Source organism: Anas acuta, chromosome 13 (assembly GCF_963932015.1).
Source record: "Anas acuta chromosome 13, bAnaAcu1.1, whole genome shotgun sequence".
NCBI classification, from domain to species: Eukaryota; Metazoa; Chordata; class Aves; order Anseriformes; family Anatidae; genus Anas; species Anas acuta.
Genome location: NC_088991.1, coordinates 18,502,937 through 18,525,540, shown reverse-complemented (window position 1 = coordinate 18,525,540; position 22,604 = coordinate 18,502,937). Strand labels below are relative to the sequence as shown.

Below are 22,604 nucleotides of genomic sequence, written 5' to 3'. Positions count from 1 at the left end.
TTACTTGCCCTCTTACTCGAAGAGGGGAGGACTGGGATAAGCCAAATTCTGACTGTTTCTTAGCCTGAGAGGGGTATTAGGTTCAGTTCTGTAACCTCCAATACCTGCAGGAGATATGATGCTATCGAACCAGCAGTGCTCATGTGGTGCTGCTGCACACCAGGGGCTGGCTGAACCCTCCAGGGGGAAAAAGGTGACAGTCTTGTTCTGTGTAGGAGCCTGGTTTCTGCAGCAAGAGCTAGGCTGGCAGGCAGGGCCATGCCACAGCCGGTCCCCTCTGCCTGTGCCATGGGACTGAAGGACTTGCGCTGTGCAGCACGGGAGGTCTGAGGAGCTGGTGTGAGACTGAAGTTTTATTTAGAAGACTACGTAAGGACTGTGTCAGGAATTATGCTGGTAACAGCCATAGCACAGAAGTGCTATTCTATCTATAGAATTAAAACAGTGAAAAGGTGAATTTTAAAAAGATGAATTTCTCATGCTTCTTGATAATTGGGATTTATGAAATCAGTGTGTAACTGAACTGAGTTGAAATGCTAAGATATATAAACAGAGTACTTCTCTGACATCTGAAGAATACATAATTAATTCAAAAGGAACTTTAAGGTGATCATCTTTCTATGTATATTTTCCTGTTAAAGCAGTCATATTTCTCCAAGCAATCAATTTTGAAAGTTGTCTTATTTCTACAGAGCAAAAATAATGCTGGTGAACATCCCCTAACTGCACTCGTAATTATTTCTGATTAAAAGTGCCTTGGCCTTACAGCACCAGGGAAATTAATAGGAGAAGGTTTCTACAAGTTTTAGAAGATGAGCAAAGACATACTCCCTCTTAAAATTATTTAAGCAGGTGCTGTGGGAAGCCATTGCTTTTATAAGGCTCTTCAGATGTTTACAGCAAAACATTTTTTCCCAGTGATTGAATTTTTCGAAGTACTAAAATACCATGGAGAAATATGTTTCCCACCAGTTTTATGGCTCCCTGGATGCATTCTATACAAACCTTGTATCTGCTTGGACACAAACACTCTATTGCAAAAAGATATCTTGCCATTTTAACAAGCTATACTGCTTTGAAAGGATACACTGCATCACCAGTGGGAATGTCAGTACCTTAAGAGTAATACTTCTTTAAGGGTACTATTTTATTAAAGCAGACCTCAGTAATTTGTTCCTGACTGTTATACACCCTTATTTTATTAAAGGTATTTTACATCTGTGGAGGAGATTACTACCACTCCTATTTTCTCCACTACTTGGCTTTAATGGATGGTGTGGAATATAATATTTATTAAGCCTAAGCAGGGGAGGACATAATAGCAGAATTGTCCTTTATAACCTACTATATACAGCTGTAAAATAAACCTTAATAAAGCAGGAATAATTACCCAGAAATAGGAAATGGAGTACTCTGCCTGCTTCAAATATTTGAGGGATTTAACTGCTAGTTACACATGTATTTCAAGAAATTGAACTTAACAGTAATGATACTGATACTAGGTCAGTACTATTTTTAAACAAATTAAGAGAGATGAGGTTATCTGGGGTGTCATAATTGCTACGTTAACATAAAGCATATAATGCATAACTTTATAATCTCTCTAGAGTATTAACAGAATATTTTACAAAAATACTTGTACTGATTAACTTTGAGCTTTAGAGTTCTTTTGCCTGTGTTCTGATGGCAACCATGGCTGGCTCCCTGGCTACCAGTCAGTTCTGCTGGTGATCACCAAGTGTTGATGTCGAGGAATAACATTCTTCCTCATTGCACCATTCTGTGTGCCTTCGCATTTCCTTCTGGCCATTCAGGACATACATTTACTGCCTGGACTCCAGTAGGCAATGAGTGTCTCAGCCTGGTTTTGCCTGGGGTTAGGAACACAGACTTTTGGAAGGGAAGAATGCTATTTCAAGCATGTCCTTTGCATGTCCTTTGCATGTACCTAATATATGCACGGTTGACATGTGAATAGTTCCCTAGACCAGGAAGACGAGTAAAAAAGCCTTTCCTAGTGGCACATTTGCAGCTTAAGCAGGCAGGTGGAGCTTTTCAGGTGTGAAATGGCAAGCGTAGCTGCCATCCTGGTGAAAATTTGCTCCCACTGGAAGCACTTATACGGTTGTGTGTATTTTGTGAATAGGAGAAAACGGGATCTTGCTAATGAGATCTGTTTCAAATTATTTATTATACTACCAAATGCTGCAATAAAGGGAGTAGAAGATGAAAATTATTTAAAAGCATGTTGTATATTTTTATTACGAGTGGGACATGAAAGAGTATGCCTGACTGCGGAGGCACAAGCTGCCTTCCTTTGGCTGGGCAGTAGGCATGTCAGGGCTCTCGTGCAGTCCTGGCTGGCAGACGTGCGCGGGGCCTGCTCACAGGGCACACCTCGGCCTTCGGGCCTGCCAGTGTCGTCGCTGCACTTCGTGGTACTGGGATTGAGTTACCATGACTCTTGGATGCACACTCAAGCAGTTTATTAATGCAAGCACCATGCCTCGCTGACCGTGGCTGAGTTTGGCCAGGAGCTGGCTGGCACGTGCTGTCTGTGGCCATGGAGCAGCGGGCACGACTCTCTGCGAGCGGGTGTCCCCCTCTGCCTGCAGGGGACTGGTGCTCTCTGACCAGCTCAGGCTGCCCGGCTGGTGTGCTGGCCTTCAGCCTGTTCCTAGCTATCTTCATCACACCCAGCCCATGTTTCCACATCAGCGTTATGCAATAATTTTGTTTATTGCACTGCTTACTGGATAGATCTGTTTTTCTGTTTCTTGTGTGATTTCTCTCCTTGGTAGCAATCGCTGGAATCTGTCTCAGAGAGAAAGGGGAAGGTTTTGTACTAAGCACCTAATGTGGCTTTGTGGGAAATTGATTCCTGATCAGATACTCCAGAAAGACTGGAAGAGCCGTTCCTGTCCAACTCCTTCCTTCCTGGTTTCTTCCTCCTGTTGTCCTATTTATTTATTTTATTTTCATAAATGAATATTGTGGAAATGATTGGGACTGAAGTTATTACATTAATTATCCAAACTGACATTTTTGCAGTGTGTGAAAGGACAGGGTGGTATGTAAAATAGATGCACTAAGAACACCTACAGTATGACAACAAGTAGCAGGGTAATTGCTGAAAATGAAGTCTTTTCTGCTATCCCTTCCCTTCAACATCTGTTGTTCCATATGGAGTCATAAATATTTGCAACAAAATAGTTGAAGAAATAATCTCAACATTAATAGGGAAAAGCTGAATCCGCCAAGAAAATTGAAGAATCTTTTTTTTTTTTTTTTTCTTGGCAAGTTCCTCCTACCCATCCTCATCTGACAGTTTAAAATCTCGGTAGAGGAGTAGTCAGACTACAGTGATACTTAAAAATCGCCATGAAAAAACCTTTGTGAATGTTAACAGGAGAGTTAGCTGAAAAAAAAATGATTTCTTGATAATGGCCATGAGCAGGATTTTCTTTATGTTGTTTGTTGTTTCATTTTCTTCCTTTCTTCCATGTCACAATTTTGTTACTAGCCTTTTATTGAATAATTCACATTTTCACTTTTCTCTACTGTCAGTAGAAATAATGCTTCTTGCCCGTGTGAGGAATGACAAGTTACTATTACCAGCTGAAAGTTACTAGTTGCTTTAAATTGCCATATGGAAAATGCAGATTGACAGTAATTAAGCTTCTCCATAGATTTAGAAGATAAAGCACAGAGCAACCTCAAACGTTTTGGAATCCAGATTACCAAAACCTCCCCGAGGAACAGTTCATAGCATAAAGCAGGTATAATAATAATACAGACAAACAATTAATTGTAAATAATTATCATACAGATAAAATATAGTACTTTAGAAGGCTTTTAATACACTTATTGGTAGCATTAATTGTACTTACACTTTTTCATAATGAGCATAATTTAATCAATTGACATCAGTTGTATTTTTCCTAATCTGTACGTATTGAACTTTAGACTGAAGCTATTTGCAATGAAACATTTTAGTTCTTATGTCTGCCCAGTGAATTACTGCACGCCTTGATGTAATTTTTTAATGCTGCAAAATGCAAATCTCATCTAACTTAGGTCCTTTTTTTGTTAAGGTTTGAATTAATGAAATATTTTCAGGTGCTTTTACTGTCAGTGCCATGTGAACATCAGAGCATATTGTAAATATGTTGAAGTTATAAATAGGTATAATTTTCTGTCTTATTAATGAGAGTACATTGATGAAAATGTCAAAGCTGTATAATTACGCGCCCCTTGTTAAAGAGTGCACAGATAAAGACAATTTGTAAACTCTTACTTTAGTGTTTCCTACCGAAATTTTCATTTCTCTGCTTTTTGCTTCCTTCTCCTACTCTAAGTGCCTTCTTTATGACGTCCTTCAGGAAAACACACCCTCGTAATTCCTGAGAGCAGGTCTATAGAAAGGATAGTCTATGCATTGCTTGCACAGCTCACCTTCTATTTTTCACTACAGTAATATTCAGTTTTTCCTAAGCCAGCACATTGCTTTAAATGTAACAGACATGCTGTACATTTTTTCCCCTGTGTTGGAAACAATGAAGAGATTTTACTAAACACTTCAGGACAAAAATCAATTGATTTCAGATTGCATGGGTGAGAACCAGCTGGGAAGCAGATACCGTGAAGTGGAGGATAGTTGATGTTACTGTTTTGTGATAGTTTCCAAAGGCTTTTAGGGCAGCCTGGAAATGTATATATAATGATTAGATACTATTTTTAAAGTGAAGTTTCTTTATGGCAAAGCTCAGTAGTGAAACATGCTTGTGTGCTATCAAGTTGTATCAATCATTTGAAAATGAAGTAAAGTCTGATTTAAAGCTAGTGCAGTGGATTAATCAGATACTCCCCAGTTGCATTCATTGACCCTGTTCATTCAGGGACTGTAATTAAGAAAAACAGCAGCGACTTTAAATTTGGCACCTGAATCACAAGGTTAAAGCAGTAAATTTCTAAGTCTGATTGGGGCCAGGTTAGAAGGAGGTATTTCTCCTCACTGATGAAGAGGAGTGCTCAACTCCTGGCAGAGAAGCAATGAGTAAGGGAGAAAAAGGCAGGCAGATGTTTATGAAGGATTTTCAGACAACTCTGTCCTTGCAGACCAACAGATATAAAATATTTGAAATAAACAGTGCTTCAGATTACAGGATTTACATATTTTTTGTAAAATAAAAACAAACAAACGAAAAACCCTACTAGTTACTAGTTAAGCAAAACAAAATTTGCCAAGGTTTAAAATGAGAAAATAAGAAATCTCACTTGTTTTGGAAAACTGATTCTTGCTGTCAAAAATTAGGATCTGAGCCCTAATTCTGCCATAATAGCCATTTTTCATCACCATTGCTTATCATTGTCTTTGTGAATTAGAAATACAACTGGAAGTCAAGGGTTATCAGTTTGAATAAATTGGCAAATAATGCTATTTTAAATAAAAATAAAATATCTTACTTGCAAAGATGGGTAGGACATACAACTCAGCTGGTGTTGCAGATGCTCTATTTTATTAAAGATCAAAATAGTACATTAGAGCACCTAGGCACCTAGGCTGTTCTTTTCTAACTATGGACCATTAAATGTTATCCCCATCATTCAAATATGAAGCTTAAAGAATTATAATTATGATAAACCATTTTAGTCCCTAGCTTTCTCAATTGTATGCCACAGGCAGAGAACAGGAATGACCCCAGTGCCATCTATGTCCAGAACCATATTATTAATGCTGGCTGAAGGTTTTCTAAGATCGAATGTCTTGGTTAGTAACTAACAGATTAATAGCTATAAATTCTGTATTATTTTTTTATGCTTTTCTCTACATGTCACATATTTATTTAATATCTTATGTTATATAAACTATTTGAGGTGAGGCTTACATGTAATGCCTCCAAACAGGTAAGTTTTGAAGTATATGTAAGTAAATATCTTGATAATCCAACTACTGCTAGGTAGTTTGTAAATTTTAGCTTTAATATTTCTAGCTTGGTTTGAGAGGGATGTGACGTGCCAAGTACATCAGGTATATGATTGATGGATTTAAAAGCATGCCTTTTGAAAGAACATAAACCAGCTGGTAAACAAAATTGCCTGTTGGTTTGGGCTGTGCACTGTCATGCAGGGAGCAATTTGTGTTACTCATGTTCCCAGTGCTGCATTTAGTCCATAGGTTGATGCTTAATTTTCCAATCCAGATTTCTGCAACTTAGGCAGAAGATGGAAGGTGAAATACTTTAGTATATTGCATTAACAACAAGAAACTTCCTAGCACCTTTCCACGTGCTTTCCTGGGATAATAATTCCATTCACTGTTAGTATTTACTCTGTATTTCTTTTCTCTGCAATATACTTCTTGCTTTCATCTATTTACCTGGATGCCAGCTAGAAATTAAAATAAAAAGACTGCCCTTTAAATGGATTCCTGAATGCTATTATAAAGCATGGCAGGTTTAACAAACAAGCTCAATAAAAGTAGTTCTCACTTTGTTCCAATAAATAGGAAGGTTGGTTGTGTCCTTGGTTAGATAGTATTTGTCCTAGCTTTATTTCTTGTTTATTCTGTTGTACTGTATGTTTGAGTGCTGCTTTTAGCATTTATATCTTTAGTTTCTTTAAAATCAAAACACTGAAATCAACATTTTTTTTTTCTTTTAAAGTGATGCATTTGAGACGATCCGCAAAAAATGCTTCCAACATATGCCATTTTTAATTGCTTTACCAATAAGGATTCCTTAAGCCTAGCTAATAAATTTCTGCCTAACTGTGCACTTACTCAGAATATGGAGAAGATGTAGACACCATTCAAATGTGAAGACCTATTACAAGATTGAAATAGATTTCTAATGCATTTATCATTCATCTTTGCAGAGTGTGATTTCAATCAGAAAAAAAATGATGAATGGTTTGACAGTTTCCACCCATATACGCTAAAACATAATATGCTTCTTCTAGTTTTCAGCTATTACAGACTTTAACATGCAATGTGACCTTGGTCTGCAAAGCATGTTTGGTTAGCACAAAAACTTAATCATAAGAAGTCATAAGTAGAATCCTTCTTCTTTACTGCCCTTTTTCTGGGACTTGGAAATTTATTGCTTGTGGGACAGGTAGGATATGAACAATGGGCCAAATAGAGTCCAGGGTTATCTCATCTGTGTGAAAACTGCTGCTGAAAATCGATGTGACCTCTGCTACACTGTCATCCCAATTCCCACCCTCTGTGTCCTATTTGTCTTTTGGTAGAAGCTTAGATCTGTGTGCTGTCTCTATGTGTCTCTCTTGGGCCAGATTATCAAAATGAATCATTGCCTGCATACCTCTTATATTTCTATTTATTTTCCTGGTGTTGACTAGGTCTGATGAAATATGATTCTTTTTGCATTTGATCCTCACTGCAGCAAGCAGCACCTAATTTAGCTGTGTCTATCTCTTTAAAGAAGAGTAATACTATTTTGAAACTTCAATCTGCTGTACAGTAACATTACAAACCATAGACCATGCAACCTGTCTTCACAGTCAATAGTAATTTTCCTTTCAGCCAATTTAATGTTATTACTTTCATCTCCAAATAGGAGAGATTTCTAGAGGTTTTAAAGCCGCTATAGTTTTCTGTTATGCATACTTCATGTATTACTTTCTTTTTCAAATGCCACTTCTGTTTAGTATTTTGTGACTTAGATATTATTTCTGTGTAGCATCACATGCAACAACTAATCAGTTTCATTTTAAAAACTCTGTCACTGATAGAAAATACTTAAATATGAGAAACAGTGTTTCTGAATCAGCACAAATTTTGTGTCTGTTACCAGAGGCGTTTTTGTTTGTTTGTTTAAGAAATGGATCGTTTAAATTACATGAACACAGCTCTAAAATGATAGCTATGAAGATGTGAAGAGGTTACTGGCTTTTGTTGTTATTAGTCCTGAAGAGTCGTTATGAAGATGTTCCATTTAATGAACTCACACAGTGAAAACAAAATACTCCCTCAGTAGAGATTTCAAAGAATACTCGAAATCTGCTAATGCTCCTGGCTCAGTTGTCAGTAGGTGTGTTTTAGAAACAGCAAAAAGCGCTTGCTGCTCAATAGGTGCTCCTGGAGGTTGTTAAACTAGATAACAGGACTGCTGCAGAGATGCTGTGGTTTAATTCGTTGTGGTCAGATTCCTTCTGATTTATTTATTTATTTTTTAAACAAGAGAAGTAGGAGAAGGGAGACCTTTTGAATACAGTGTGGTCCAATTGTAAATCCTGGAATTAATATGACCAAGACACTTGACAAATGTAACTATCAGGACTGTCTGTGCAGTTGCCGTTAGAATACACATGCATCATGAACTTATGGACAATGTATTAGTTTCAAACTTTACTAAAAAGCAATTGCTGAGAAGCTATTCATGATTTCTGCAAGTGCCAAGGAGATTAGAAGAACGTATTATATAATCCATAGATATATATATATGGATTTCCCTAGAATGTTACCCCGATATTTTTTAACATTTCAGAGAAAAACAAGTGTGCAGACTTCGTCTTTAAAGACTGCTAGCAGATTTTAATTTTGTGATTTTCAGCAATAAACTTAATGTTTAAAATGAATACTTGGAGAAGTAGCAAGTAGCACACAAGGGAATCTGAGAGAAGGAGATAAATCTATTATTATCCTAAAATATCATTAAATTGTCTATTCAGAAATCTGAGTTTGTTGGTTATAGTACAGGTTCATCACAAAATCGGAAAGATTTTTGAAAAATAATTACTAATGTCATTGTTTGTTTCTGCATACGCATTTCTATTGTCTGTGCACAGCTGGATCTATAGCAACTCGATGTAACTGAAACAAGGAGTGGAAGGGAAGTTACAAGGCCCCAGTTCTACAATTTATTAGAGATTCATCAATCTAGCTCTGTGCAATAAATCGCAGGAGCAGGCCCCCAGAGTGCCCTCTCCTCCCTGGCTGCTCCTGTGACCCCCTACCACCCAGCTTTACACCTTCGGTAGAGATAACTCAGCAACGCATTTTGGCTACTGCCCATGACTAGAAAGGCTGACTGTAGCAAGGTACTTGTTAAGAAAGCCTGCGCTGACACTTTACTGACAGCCTGGAGTTGGTGCTAGCTAAGCAGGAGGGGATGACTCAGTGGAGATTATTTACTGCTGAGTACGGGAAGGATAATGCTAAAGGGGTAAAGAGATGTGATACATTTCTTGATTAGAATTTTTTCAAGGTTATAGCAACAAAAAATGCTCGTCGCAGAATAGCAAACATGATAGAATGAAGAAAAGTCGTTCAGGTTTAATGAACTGCGTAATACTGTTATAATTCTGTAGTATAATTCTGCAGAATTTGGGATATAATAGTCTATACTCTATTAGAGCTACGTTATAGTCTTCAGTATATTTATTATTGCTCTGTATTATTTTGCAAACTTGCCTTAGCAACAACCATGGCTGCCCAAAGGCTGAAACAATGTCAATTTTGCTAATATGCTTGTATTTTGACTTCCAAGGAAACAGTTTCTAGAAATTACATTTACCTATATTTCCAATGCTTTCTGATGTTGCTTTTAAACCTGTCTTTACAGAAGAGGTCCAAATTGCCATTCCAATAATGAAACCAACCTTAGATAAAGTCCAACTGGCTGGACAGGCCTTGCCTCCTGGATTTCCTGCGCCATTTCTTTTTGCTGATGGTCTTTCATCAGTAGAAACACTATTAACCAACATTCAGGTAAATAATTCTCTATAGGGCCTGGCTGTGTCATGACAGATAAAATGTATTTCTTTTTCAATCTCTTTGAAAAGTTTCAGAAACTATTTTGTATCTGCAATTCTAATTTCTTTTATTTAATGTAATGCTTAGGTTTTCACTGTCTGGCATTATTGATTATGAAAGGGTTTTATGCATTGTCTATTTGACTTAATAGTCGGCAATAATGGTCATATTAAAATTCACCAGTCTCATTATTCCTCCTTTGCTTCTCCCTGCAGTTGACCAAGGTCAGCAATGATATGGCACTCCATTTGTAATAAACTGTATCAGTAGGATGAATGTGCAAAAGCTATATTGAATGATACCATGCCAGAAATTTGCTCTTATCTAACACTTAGCTACTTTAAATGCACAGTTGCATTCCAGGTCTATAGGTTCCTGATATTATTTTATTTTTCCTAGAGGAAGTAAAAGAAACAATGGATGAATTTTGTCACTGCTGAAACAAAACGATATTTTCAACTCTTACATTTGCATGTGTTTTAGGGCCTTCTGAAAGTGGCTGTGGACAATGCCAGAGTCCAGGAGAAGCAGATACAGCAGGAAAAGAAGGAGTTAAAGATGGAGCTTTGTAGAGAGAGAGAACTAAGAGAGAGCTTGGAAAGGCAACTTACAGCTGAGCTGCAAAGCAGAGGTGAGTGAATGAAAAATGGAGTTTAGATATCTATTAAATGTATAACCCTTTGGCATTTCCAGCTGGAGCTATTGAGGACTCGGAGTTAACTGACATTCATACTTCAGTGTAATGCAGCAGTGGACTAGCACTGGTAATGAAAGATTTAAATTTAATAAAAACAGAATGAAGCACACTTTTCTGTAAGCAGACAGAACAGTGACTGAAGGATTATTTCCTGGAGGGCAACTGGCCGCAGAGTGTTTTGGCTGGTTCTGTGGAGGAAAGCTGATTCAGTTTCATGGCTTTCACATGCATTATTACCACTCCGCCTGTGTATTCCCAGCCTGATTTCTTCATTTGACAGCTTTAATTTCTTTTGTTTCCTGCTATTATCCTCCAAGCATTGAGGATCAGTCTTATTTTGAGAAAGATGTCTGTAATTTGGGTATTTAGGTGATTTTTTTTCATCGTCTTACCACTTACCTAGCCCACACTTCCTGAATAATGGAGATTTCTGTAGTTTAGGTGCTAGTCACCTAATTTTTCTTGTGGATAGCTTCAGTGCAACAAAACAGATGAAGTACAAGAAGTTGCCTACCCAAGTGTAAGATCTGAAACAAATAACCCTAGATAATTTCTTTTCCATCAGAAGAGTGAGATAAAAAAAACAGTCCCAATATGGGGCCTTCTAAGACAAAACCATGACTGTTTAGAAGCTTTTGATAATAATAGGGAATTAAATTGGTAAATCTAATTTTTTGCTGTGATATTGCAAAGCAGGCAGTCTTCTTTTTAAAATTCAAATCTTCATCTAAAGGAAAGAAAGAGTTTTTTTTTTTATGTGCCAAAAGCTACTTCTAGATTACATCCATGAAATCAGAAAGATAAAGCTAGATAAGACCACAAACGTAAGTGCCAAGTACTATCTGCCTGCACATTTTGAGTTGAAATAAGGTGTGGGGAACAGACCTGTCTACAGTTCCAAGGCTTAGTAAGAGGTGACAAAGAAGGACACTTCGAAGTCGAGTTGTGAAGGACCAGTAAATACTGTTGAAGTTGTTCAATTGCAGTGGATGTTCAAAATCATTGCGTTACCCCAGTGTAAGTGTAGATGAGACTGTTGTATTTCTATAAAACAAAACTTAGTCTCAGTGTAGGCAGACAGCACACTATGTACCTCCTGAGTCATATTTAAGTCAACAAAAACCTTACGTCATTCACAAACTTTGTTGGCTTCTGGCTCAAAGGAGAATTTCTCCAATAATCAATATCCTTAGAATTTTTTGTCTTTTAAGTCATCACCACATCCACATCTTCATTATAATAGAAAGTCAGAGAGAGGCTTTTCCACATGGTTTACTCAATTTTTCAAAGTTATGTTTCCAGATCACATTCTGGCATTAATAATTTATTAAGCCTCTCAGAGATTGCCCATGCAATGGTATCCTTTTATTCCCTTGACTTGAGCACTCACAAATCCAGACAGATCTGTAAAAGTTGATGAGAATGTAGATGAACAAGTGGTCACAAAAAGTTATGTAAATGCTGTTGATTTTCCCAGAATTCTTTCGATATTTTTAGTAATTTTTCTAACAATATTGTTGATTTGAAATTCACAATTGTCTAATATACAGGAGAAGCAAACAAATAAAATGGATTGCAAAATATTGCAAGGGTAAATTTACCTATAGTTTTAACAATATTTCGGAATATTTCTTTCCTTTGCCAGAGTGTATACACTAGCAGACTCTGAAATAGACTGTAACTTAAGCATGGCATTCATGATTGATGTCAAATCCTTTTTAGTCTGTTAGTTTTGCCTACCTTTTCTAGTGCCATCACTTTTCCATTATATATTAATTGTGCTTTAACAGCCATTCTTACAATATATTTGCATTTCAGCAACAATTCAGAAACGCTTGAAGAAAGAAAAAAAGGCAAAGAGAAAATTGCAGGAAGCTTTGGAATTTGAATCAAAGAGAAGAGAACAAGTGGAACAGGCGCTTAAACAGGCCACATCAGGTGACGGTCTCAGGATGTTAAATGGTAATGTCTTAGTTGGCCTTTCACAGTTAACTTAAAATTATGCTTAATTAAGTGAAAAGTAGTAAGATGCTGCGTAAAGCAAATTCCAGAATAAAATACACAATCATTTCCTGAAATAATTAAAAATCTATTTCGGACCATGTGTTTTGGGTCATGAATTAAAAAAAAGTCTGCAACTAGAGAAACAGAGCAGTTTACACAGGCATGACAAGAAATGCTGAATATATTACCAGAGAAATCTGTTACAGTGCCAGCTAAGACAATGTGAAATTTGGTTCCTATAAGGTTCTCTGAACTCTTCTGTCCCAGCAGATTCAATTTTAGAACTGCTGAGCTTCATTTTAAAAGCTGTTTGGCTGAAGTTTCCTTAGCCTCAGGATCTATTAAGTTTGTTAAATATGTATCAGCTTTATGAGCTGACTAGGTTTTTGAATACTTCCCAAATAAAGTCTGAAAAAACAAAATCAAATCAGTTAATTTGATAAACAGGGTGATTATGTTCCAGGTAGTGGGAGGATTCACTTCTCCTGTTTAAATGTGGTTCTGATCAAATTGTACAATGTTGGTTTGAATCTATGAGAATGAGCCTACCTGAGTTTTAAGTAATTTCAGGTTCTGCAGCAAAGGTTTAGTCTGTGCGTGCTTATCCTGAAGTCTCTGTAGAGGCTCATGAATCAGTGTTTCATTCAGTCTCTGCTGATTTTGTGTGTCATGTAGTCTTCATGTTAACTTTGTGCTGCCTACTTCGGCTACTGCTAGCAACTGAGCCATAATAACATAAGCAGACTCTGAAAACTGCCAGAACTGCTGAGTGAAAATAATCAGTTTAACCTGTCCTTTGTTCTTCGTTGTGAGGGGCACCCAAGCTGTTCTTTAAAGCTAGGGCAAGCCTGTCTACGTGAACTGCCATTGCAACACTCTGCAATGGACCGTGAGTTGTGATTTATCTGCAGCACATAAGAGATATAAACTCTTTAACTATGAGAGCAACATGTTTCAGAGGCATTCTCATCTGCTGGGTTTTATAGTCCAGCATATCACTGTAACCAGCAACTGGCTGGTTTTTCTGATGTACTGACAGTGAACGGTGGTGATTCAGGCATGGATATACACCATGTAGTTGTGCCATGATAAGGGGCAGTCTCTCAAGGGAGAGTGAGCAGACATAGCCAGCAGAGACCTTTTCTACCACCCCTACTGGATCAGAAAAAAAGCCCAGATCAGATCCCACAGGCATAGCCGGCACCCTGTGGTGAATGTCAGATGAAAACTAAAATACTCCTATCCAGTAAGGTCATTCACCCACACTCTGTCATCGCTGGTAAGCACCTGCCGATCGCACTACAGTTAGGAGTACTCAGCAGTTCTGGAAGCCACAAATTAAAGGGTACCAACACGCCAGCAATGTGATTAACAGATCTTTACATCTGCTATTGTGGGCCTGGCTGCTAACATTTTGATTTGCAGGCACACTCAGGTAGTCATATATATGTTAGTGTCTGCAAGAAGCTGATATTTACATGCTAATCTGATTGCACATGCAAATCAGGTAGCTCATTAGCATCTTAATCCACAATTTAATTGCAGGTACAATTTTATGGCAACAAAATGTGAAGGGCTATTCTGAATATTTTTAATTTAACTCTGACGGTCTGTCTCATTTAACAGATGCTGTTATTAGTTACAGATGACTTTGTCATTTTACGTATATACGAATTATTCTCTAAAAGGTTTGAAAAGAGAGAACCTTTTGAGATATATAGTCCAGTGCCCTGAACCTTCCTTGCAAAAAAAGAACCTGAGTAAGGGGAACCCTATGCAATAAGTCACCTGTGATTTTGTAAGAAAAAAAATACATACGTGGAAGTATTACTTATTTGCTTGCAAATATTTATAGGGCTACATATACACGTATCACATATTTCATATAAACATATATGACTAGATATACTAGTCATACTACTTATAATACTCTTACGTGTACTTTAATCAGTTGCCCTGCTTTGACACAAGAGTTCAGTCAGGCTGCACAGTGACCAGCAAAATGTCATCTTTGTGATAGGCACTGACAAGTCCAACTAGAGTGACCTGAGAAGGCAGCAGTACAGTTATTCTCTACTTGAGAATGTCAAGAACAGGCTTCTACACAGAAAAACTTTAAAACTATACACACGTCTCCCTTTTATTTATTTATTTTTTTCCCTGCTGTAATTTTCTAAGTGCTGTATTTATAAGGGAAGCAGATGTTTCTCCAGGATTCGAGGTACCATGGATTCAAATCACATACCCTTCACGCTAATCCTTGTTGGCACAAGGTGGATAATGGCATCTGTTATCATAACACCCTGGGGTGTTTGAGCCCTCAGCCCCACCCCAAAGGACTGTGCATACAGAGGTATTATCAGTACAAAATTAAATAGTTCAAAACTGCATGTCATTATGACACTCTTTCTCAACTTGTAAAAAACAGCACAGTCCATTTTGGAAGGCTCTTCTCAGAAATCTGGAAATGTTACACAAAAACCACACGTAATTTTGCTTTGGGTGATGGAACATCCTTACAATATCCCGAGCTAAGTCTTTTAAATGAAATATTGCAACATTCCCTATCTATAATATAAGCTCACACAAACACATACACATATGCACACACATGCTGACCGGTACAGGCTGTACTCTTTAATTCTCTACTTTGCAGGTATATGCCTGGGAAAGCCAATTTTGTTTAATATTATCACAGTTTAATTTCCACTTTTATTTTTCATATGTCAGATGCCCTCATTCTCCAAGAGAATTTTACAGACAGATTATCATGTGTTGATTATTATCTGATCATCAGACAAATGTGAAGCACATTAAAAATAATTCAATGTTTGCACATTTTGAAAACGATTTGCTACTGAAAATTCTATGAAGACCAAATGTTTTATGCAAGGCCGTGCAACTTGGTGATCACCCTAGTTTGCTATAAATATTTTTCTAAAGATGCATGAGAGAAGGACAAAGGGGAATGCATTAATCTTTGGTGTCACATCTTTCAGATGCTGGAATCCCAGATATGGAAATAGAACACAACGGAACCCAACACGACAGTGCAGCAATGCAAGGTGCAGTATGTACCTCCTCCCATCATTACTTTTAAAGATTAAACAAATTATATTTGTTTAAATAGAGGTGTGGGAAATGCTCATATTTAGCTATCAGGGATGTGGGCTTAGTCCAAAACTGATTTTACATAGGATTTATCTTTTTAAAATATTTTACCTCTGATCCTTGCTTTCCTATCAAGATCACAGGTGTTTTCAAAAAATGCATAAACTGCACGTGATGGAAATCATCACAAGGAAGGCAAATCTAGCAAGACAAAAGTTCCACAGGTCTTTAAAGAAATCTTAAATATGCATTTAAATAGATGTGCACATACCAAAGAGAATTACAAGAACATCTGAGTTCTAGAGAATTCTGTCTTAGGTATTGCCAGAACCAGTACAGTTAGAGATAGAAACTTACGTTTCTATCTTCTATAGAAACTTATGTTTCTTATGTTTCTTCTACCATTTCTCAACTGTTAAAGGCTAGACTTTGCATACCTCTGGTACACATCTGTTGTCCATCTGTCATCTATATAGAAAAGCTTTCAAATATTTTTACTGTCTCTTTGTGATTTTTGGTTCACATGCTACGCATTACAAAGAGAATTACAACTTCATTTTTATATATGCATATATATGCATATATAATACATCTATATGTGTGTGTGTGTATGATTGGAGTTGTGTACTAAATATTGCAGTTTGAAATTTGTTACTGCCAGAAATAGTCAAAATATTGGATAAGCACTTGGGATGTGTATTTAAATTTGACAAGCAGATTATTCGTACCGTTTATAATTCTGCTTATGATATCTGCTGAGATAAGCGCTCAGTGCTCTTCCAATGACATTGTGTGAGTCAAAGGTGCATCTGGGCAGAATCTAGTGGAAAAAAAGGAAGTTAATTTCCGTATTTAATTGAAGAAAAAAAGTTACAGTTAGCTCAAATCTGTCTTTCCATCAAAAATGAGTGTAAACAACTGGGGTGAATGATGCACAAATTCCAATAGCCATTTACTTATTAGAAGAACTTTCTTAAACTACTGATATGCAGGAATGCCCTGTGATTCTATGATTTTTATTTCAGATTTTTTTTTTTAAATCTCATCCCAACTATGTCATTCTTTAATTCTAAAAGGCTTTGGGTCACAAAGTTTTTCTTCAGGTTAAAAGCCTGAACCAAGGGAGACCTGGATATTCACTGGTTATGTTCAGTATCGCTGAATTTGGTACCGCTCTGTGAAAGCAGAATATGTCAATTCTTGTCTTCACCACAATAATGAATGACAGCACACATTGGCTTCTCTGACAATTTCAGTGTGGTAATCCTGTTCATATGTAAATGTGTGATGAGTTTATCCAGTTCTTTCACTAAGCACTCTGAGCTGATCAAAAAGATTTCTGAAGAACTCTCTATAGAGCATATTTAGGTTACAAAGTGTTTCTATTCTGTAGAACCATCTCCTCCTTTTTTATTTCTGCTGATACTGTAGTATCTTTTTATTCTATTTTCCTTTGATTACAATTTCTAAAACTTGTCAGCCACTCTAACACTGTGCGCTAACAATTTGAGCACACTCCCTCCTTTGCCCCCTTCATTTTCTGCCTTTTGTTTTTTGGGCCCTAGGAGCAGGAAAGGTCAAAACACGTGTCCCTAATACAACACTGTTTCCAAGCATCCAAAATCTCTCTCTTGTGCACAGAAAAAAGCTTTAGCATCAATGCAGACCTTTCTTTTTCTGTTGTCAATAGCTCTGCTGGACAGAAATCTATCATTCACACAGTGCTTTTCCTTTGAAATTCAATTAGTTTCACTGCCAGTATCTCCTTAAGATGGCTTAAAGGAAAATTGCAAAAATACGGCACAGCCATCTTTCACAGTGATTAAGTCATATCATATTTTATGCTCATTTCTTAAAATGATTTTATTAACACAAGCTGTTCATTTACTGGGATTCTGATATGCATTATAAATCTCTTCCATTTAGTAGAGTCATTTTCTCTATGCTTTGTATATTAATTGAATTGAAATTTTGTATTGACAAGACTAAAACTTTTTTGAACTTTACAGCTAATACTTCCATCCTCTCTATACCTGATTTTCTAGTCCAGGATAGCTTAGCCTGAGAGAAGTTTTTTAGCTGAGAAAACAGATAAGTAACAGTTCCTGTAGTTACGAAGCCCCCTGCACAGCTGAGTGGTACAGGAGAGGGTGATGCATGCACACAGATACCCTTCTGGTCTTGCTTCCATAACTCACTCTTGGGCAAGATAGTACATCAGCCATTTTATCAACCAATCTCCGTTTCACATAAAATAAACATACTGGGTGTCATTAAGTGCACCTTCAGATCAATGATTTTTGCAAATGACATTCAAGTACCATTCGAGTAGTGCATTTTTGCTGATAAAAGCAAATTAAATTAGCACAACTACAAGTGTGCTGATAAAAACTAAAACTGAACAGCAGCACCATTAGCTAACAAAGTAATATTTTCTCTTTACTGCTTTCTGCCATTTAGTTATTATCCTATTGGAAATCTAATTATAATCCTTTTACTCCCTAGTCAAACTTCACAGTTTTTGCAAGCTTAGCACTGACAAGTGATTTCATTACATTTGATTGCCCGCGCCCAGATTGACTTAACTTCACTCCGAGACCTAAAAGCCCTCTCAGTTTCTCAGATTCCCTGTTTGCACATTACAGCAACAGCTCCTTTAATTAATTAGCATGAACAGCAGTAACATGAACTGCTGAACAGAAAATAACATCATTTTATGATCGCAGGGAGACTTCTCCTTTTGCATGTTTATACCTTAGTTAACTTTTGTATTACTATATTTCATTGTTAGGGGATATTGGAACAATCAGCAAAGCAATGTTATCTTAAAATTTTAAAAAATAGATGCTACCATAATACTTGGTGATAACAATTCACAAAAAATAAAAGACTCTAAATTTCAAGAACGAGGCAACAGCATAGGCACACAGACTTTCCTGAGGTGAAAACTTGTTTCAAAGGTAGTGTAGTTCACTGTACATGCAATGGGAGAGTCAAATGGGGCTGCTGCTGCTTTTGTTTGTGAGATAACCTGGCAGAGATTTAGCACAGAAACTGTCAGTAACCATGAATAACTTCTTATTTTTATCTGTTTGCCAAAGATGAAGGACTGTTGACATTTGGGACGTATTTTTTTTTATTTTATTTAGAAAAACAGGCTATATTTTTTCAATATTCTGATATAACCAGCTTATTTTTAAATCCAGCCTACAATAAAAAGGAGGGGGGAAGGGAAGTGTACTGTTTTTTAAGAGGTTTAATTTCTTTGTTATTCTATCAAATTATACCTCCAGATGCTGCAATCCTCTGAAACCAACCATGCTAGGGAATTTCAGAGTAGTCTTCAATTGCAGGAGATAAATTCAACGTCACAGAAATTACAGTGCTATTGTCCTGGTCTTCCTTTCACTGAAAAAAAAAAATGTTCAAGCACTTAGAGTTTAACATGAGAACAGACCAGAACCCCGTGATTAGAAACTCTAAAGAGGCCTGATATCTTCCTTATGAGCAAGTCCTTCACCTTTCTCTTCATTTGAGTCTCAGGTCTTTTCTTTGTCCTCCTATCCAAACCATTCTCTGTCTCTAATGCAAGCCCTACTCTGTGCGCTCTGACCTAGTAAGCCTCTAGTATCTGTCTTGTGCTGTGCCATTTTGCAGTGTTTCTAGAAAAAGATCTTCTGACCTACCCACACCTCCTGAAATAATTAATGTGCAACGAAGTAGACTCTTGTATCTATGATATGGCAATGCACTCGTGAAAGCTGTCTCATTAGCTGCTAACCAAAAGGCAGCTCATATGATTACAGTACTCACTGACTACATAGCTCTCCTTCTGGTGTTCAAATGCAGGGCTTCAAAAATAATGGTGTCATTGATCTTGATCTCGGTGTTATTTGTGCTTTTGGTACAGAATATTTTTCTGAATCTCTGTCTCTGTAACCTCACAGAAGATGGAGAAGGACGAGATTTTGTGATTTACTGAAAACAAAAGGTGAGAAAAGGTTCCCCCAGGAGACTCTTGAGTGTGAAGGTCCATACCTTTCTATTCTTACAAAGGGCTCAAACATTTATTCAATAATTCAGTGTCAGTATTTCCTCAGCAGGAACCACTATGTTAACTCCCTTCCTACTCAAGCTGACAATGGCAATCCAGCATCTGCATAGTTAGTATTCAGTGAACGTACTCTTGTCCTTGGCTATTGTTACTCATTACAGTTCCTATTTTCTGTACAAGTTTTTAGGTCTTTTAACATAGATGTGGAAATACTTGACAGAGTTAAGTCAATAGTCCTAAGCACAAAGTAAGTGAGGTGGAAAACCAAATGGCACACCTCTGTGAGCGTGTAACGGCGCAGCGCTGGCCGCCCAGGCCTAGGCCTGGCAGTGCTCCCAGCGGGCAGCAGCCCACCAGCTCCACGTAGGACAGCAGAGAGCACGTCTGTGGCAACGGGGCAATCCGAAAGAGTGAGAGATTAATAGAGAGAACGGAGCTTCATTCGTACTGCTGCTTGCAGAAGCACTCATTCATGTTCTTCTCTGCGTCCTGCCCTGTAACCATGCCCTGCTTACAGTGTGCTGTTTTTCCTCTTTCACTGCTCAGTTTGGAAAGGATTTACAGATAAATGGAAAGGTGTTGCTGGAGAACTAGCACAGCTAGCAAAGAAGTCATTTTCACTCACTGTTGTTACTCTCCTGAATGACAAGCCCAAAAACATGAGAACCAGCTGCAGGCCTTGTCTTCTTTTTTGTTTGGGGGAAGGAAGGGGATGTAGTGAAAGAATCCATTTCCATGTTTTTTCTAACTGCTGTGGTCCTTATCCCACTATCAAGGGCCTGGATACAGTCTCTTTCCAAGCTAGTCAACACTCTTTGCTAAGAGGTTTTGGGAAAGGCTTTTTTGAGGGATTTCATCAACAGTAGAGCCTAATGTAAACTGTGTTCTCTGATACATTTTTTATTTTTTTAGAAAATAACAGACTGATTCAAACTAAACAGCCCCATCTTTGTTATATTTATTGTTACAATATTATATTATCTTTATTTTGCTGCATCCAAAGCTTAGCCTGGCTCTAATCTAACCAAAATGGTGACCCCATTTAGATAGCCTAGGAAGGGTAGAGAGATCAGCTTGTGTCCAATATACTTACAGTATCATCAAAGACTGGTTCAGCCCCTTGAGGAGAGTTGTGCAAAGCTTCTGGAAGCACGGGGTTCTGGCACGTGGCTGCCTTCTTCCCTCCTGCTGCTCTACTGTCTGCATCTGCAGAAACACAACCACATCCCAGTTCCACCTAACCTTTATTTTAGCAGCTCTCCTCACTCCTTCTTGGTCTAAATTGGCAAAGTGGGATTTTGAGATTATTATTTCATCTCTGCAACCCATATTCTCAGCAACACATAGTGCCGGGTTTTGTTTCTTAAGTAGCATGAATAATTTATAATTACTGATACGACACATTTATCCTTGTTCTCTCATTATGGAGCAGATCATGAATTTCCTTCATCCGATGACTTTTCCTTCCAATTTACAGAATGCTAAAATTATCTGAACAATCCCAAATTTTAGCTGTGTTGTTTGATCACAGCAAGCAGGCTACATTACTGCTCCCCTTCCTGGCCTGACTGTCCACACCAACACTACCAGGACACATTTCTTTATGCAAGTTGTGAGGGTACACATGGAAATTTTGTTTTGAAGTACTTTTATGGAAATGCAGCTGAATTACTAACTTAAAGATAACACAAACAAAGCCTTACAAGCATTCAGAAAATTCAAAGATGAATGAAGATTGTCCTGAGAGCAAGGGGAAAAAAATCTGAGAAAAGAAGAGATGAAAAGAAAGATGTGAATAAATAGGGAGACGATAATTATTGCTTTGAATTTGTCCTGTTATACAGACATTAAAACCTTCACAGAAAGAGACAAATGTTGATACTGTTACTAGAAGAAAGTGCAAGAGATGCATGTACACTCTGGACTAACAACTCAGGGAAGACAACCTCATCCAGAGGGGAATTACAATTATTAACACAGGCTCTGGCGTACTGGGAGATTGTGAGCTCTTTACTCGTGTTATACATTGTGAAGGGGAAAAAAAATCCTTTCTAAATGTCTTGCTTATTAAGCCAGTCATGCATTTCACTGTAGGCTGTAAAGCAGTATAACATGCACAGGGGGCTCATAAGCATATTTTAGTGTTAGGGAATATCATTTATACAGTTTTTATATTGTCAATATTACCCCTAGAGAATGAGATTAGGCTTTAAACTACTGTAAATCTACACTTTTGCTCACCTTTGTATAATTTCATTTTTTAATAGAATGAAGCTCACATAAATGAATATTTGATTAAGGGATAAACCTAATAAAAGAATACATTTATTGCACACAGATTTATTCAAATCTTTGCTATATAATACAGTAAAATGCTATAAAATGGTATGTAGCATGCAGTCAGCTACAATGTGGAGATAGTGAATATTCCTCAAAAAGATGAATTTGACAATACCACATTGTCATTCATGTATAAGTGGTAGCACGGGTGTTCCTAATACTTTAATTCCTCGTTGGTGGTTACTGCATGATGTTACTGCTACAGAGTTAAGTTTACTGCACAGCAACAAAAATGTATTTTGATTTCTGGCAAACAATTGAGAGCCTTATAAAAAGGGAAATATTTAACTATGTACTTTCTGCTTACTAATTGCTAGTATCTGTGTGGCTTGACAACTGACATTTGCCTTCTCTCTTACAGTTGTTACAGATTGAACTTTCCTTAAGAAATAAAGGGAGTAGGAATGAAAAATTGAAACTTGTTTCAGAGTTTAAGTAGTCAGTCCATTGGCCCACAGTAACCTCAATGACCACTCCTTACCTTAGTTTGAGGAATAAGTTTTAAAATAAAAAATATTAAAAAACAATATATATATTAGAAAACATTTAACTTTGGTTTTAGCTAGTTTTTAAGCTTCAGGTTTGGTATCATAAGCCGGGTAAATGATGTTACTCCAAAT

At 37.3% G+C, this 22,604-nt stretch overlaps 1 protein-coding gene and 1 long non-coding RNA gene across 5 annotated transcripts in view; one reads left to right on the top strand and one right to left on the bottom strand.

Annotated features, from left to right (window-relative positions):
• The window catches only part of DACH2 (dachshund family transcription factor 2), a 285,031-nt gene that overhangs the window by 258,477 nt on the left and 3,950 nt on the right, over positions 1-22,604 (top strand). For 2 of the 3 annotated variants that reach the window (XM_068697509.1, XM_068697512.1), the window contains 4 exons: positions 9,588-9,733; positions 10,262-10,409; positions 12,294-12,437; positions 15,479-15,544. In XM_068697509.1, the coding sequence (XP_068553610.1) occupies positions 9,588-9,733; positions 10,262-10,409; positions 12,294-12,437; positions 15,479-15,544 (504 nt within the window). The remainder of the gene's footprint in view (positions 1-9,587; positions 9,734-10,261; positions 10,410-12,293; positions 12,438-15,478; positions 15,545-22,604) is intronic. The other variant, XM_068697510.1, reaches the window with a different exon arrangement.
• LOC137863907 (uncharacterized) overlaps positions 18,714-22,604 on the bottom strand; it is a 361,629-nt gene continuing 357,738 nt past the window's right edge. For both annotated transcript variants that reach the window (XR_011101212.1, XR_011101213.1), the window contains 2 exons: positions 20,738-20,850; positions 18,714-18,998 (listed from right to left, as the gene is read on the bottom strand). This is a non-coding gene — a long non-coding RNA (uncharacterized lncRNA). The remainder of the gene's footprint in view (positions 18,999-20,737; positions 20,851-22,604) is intronic.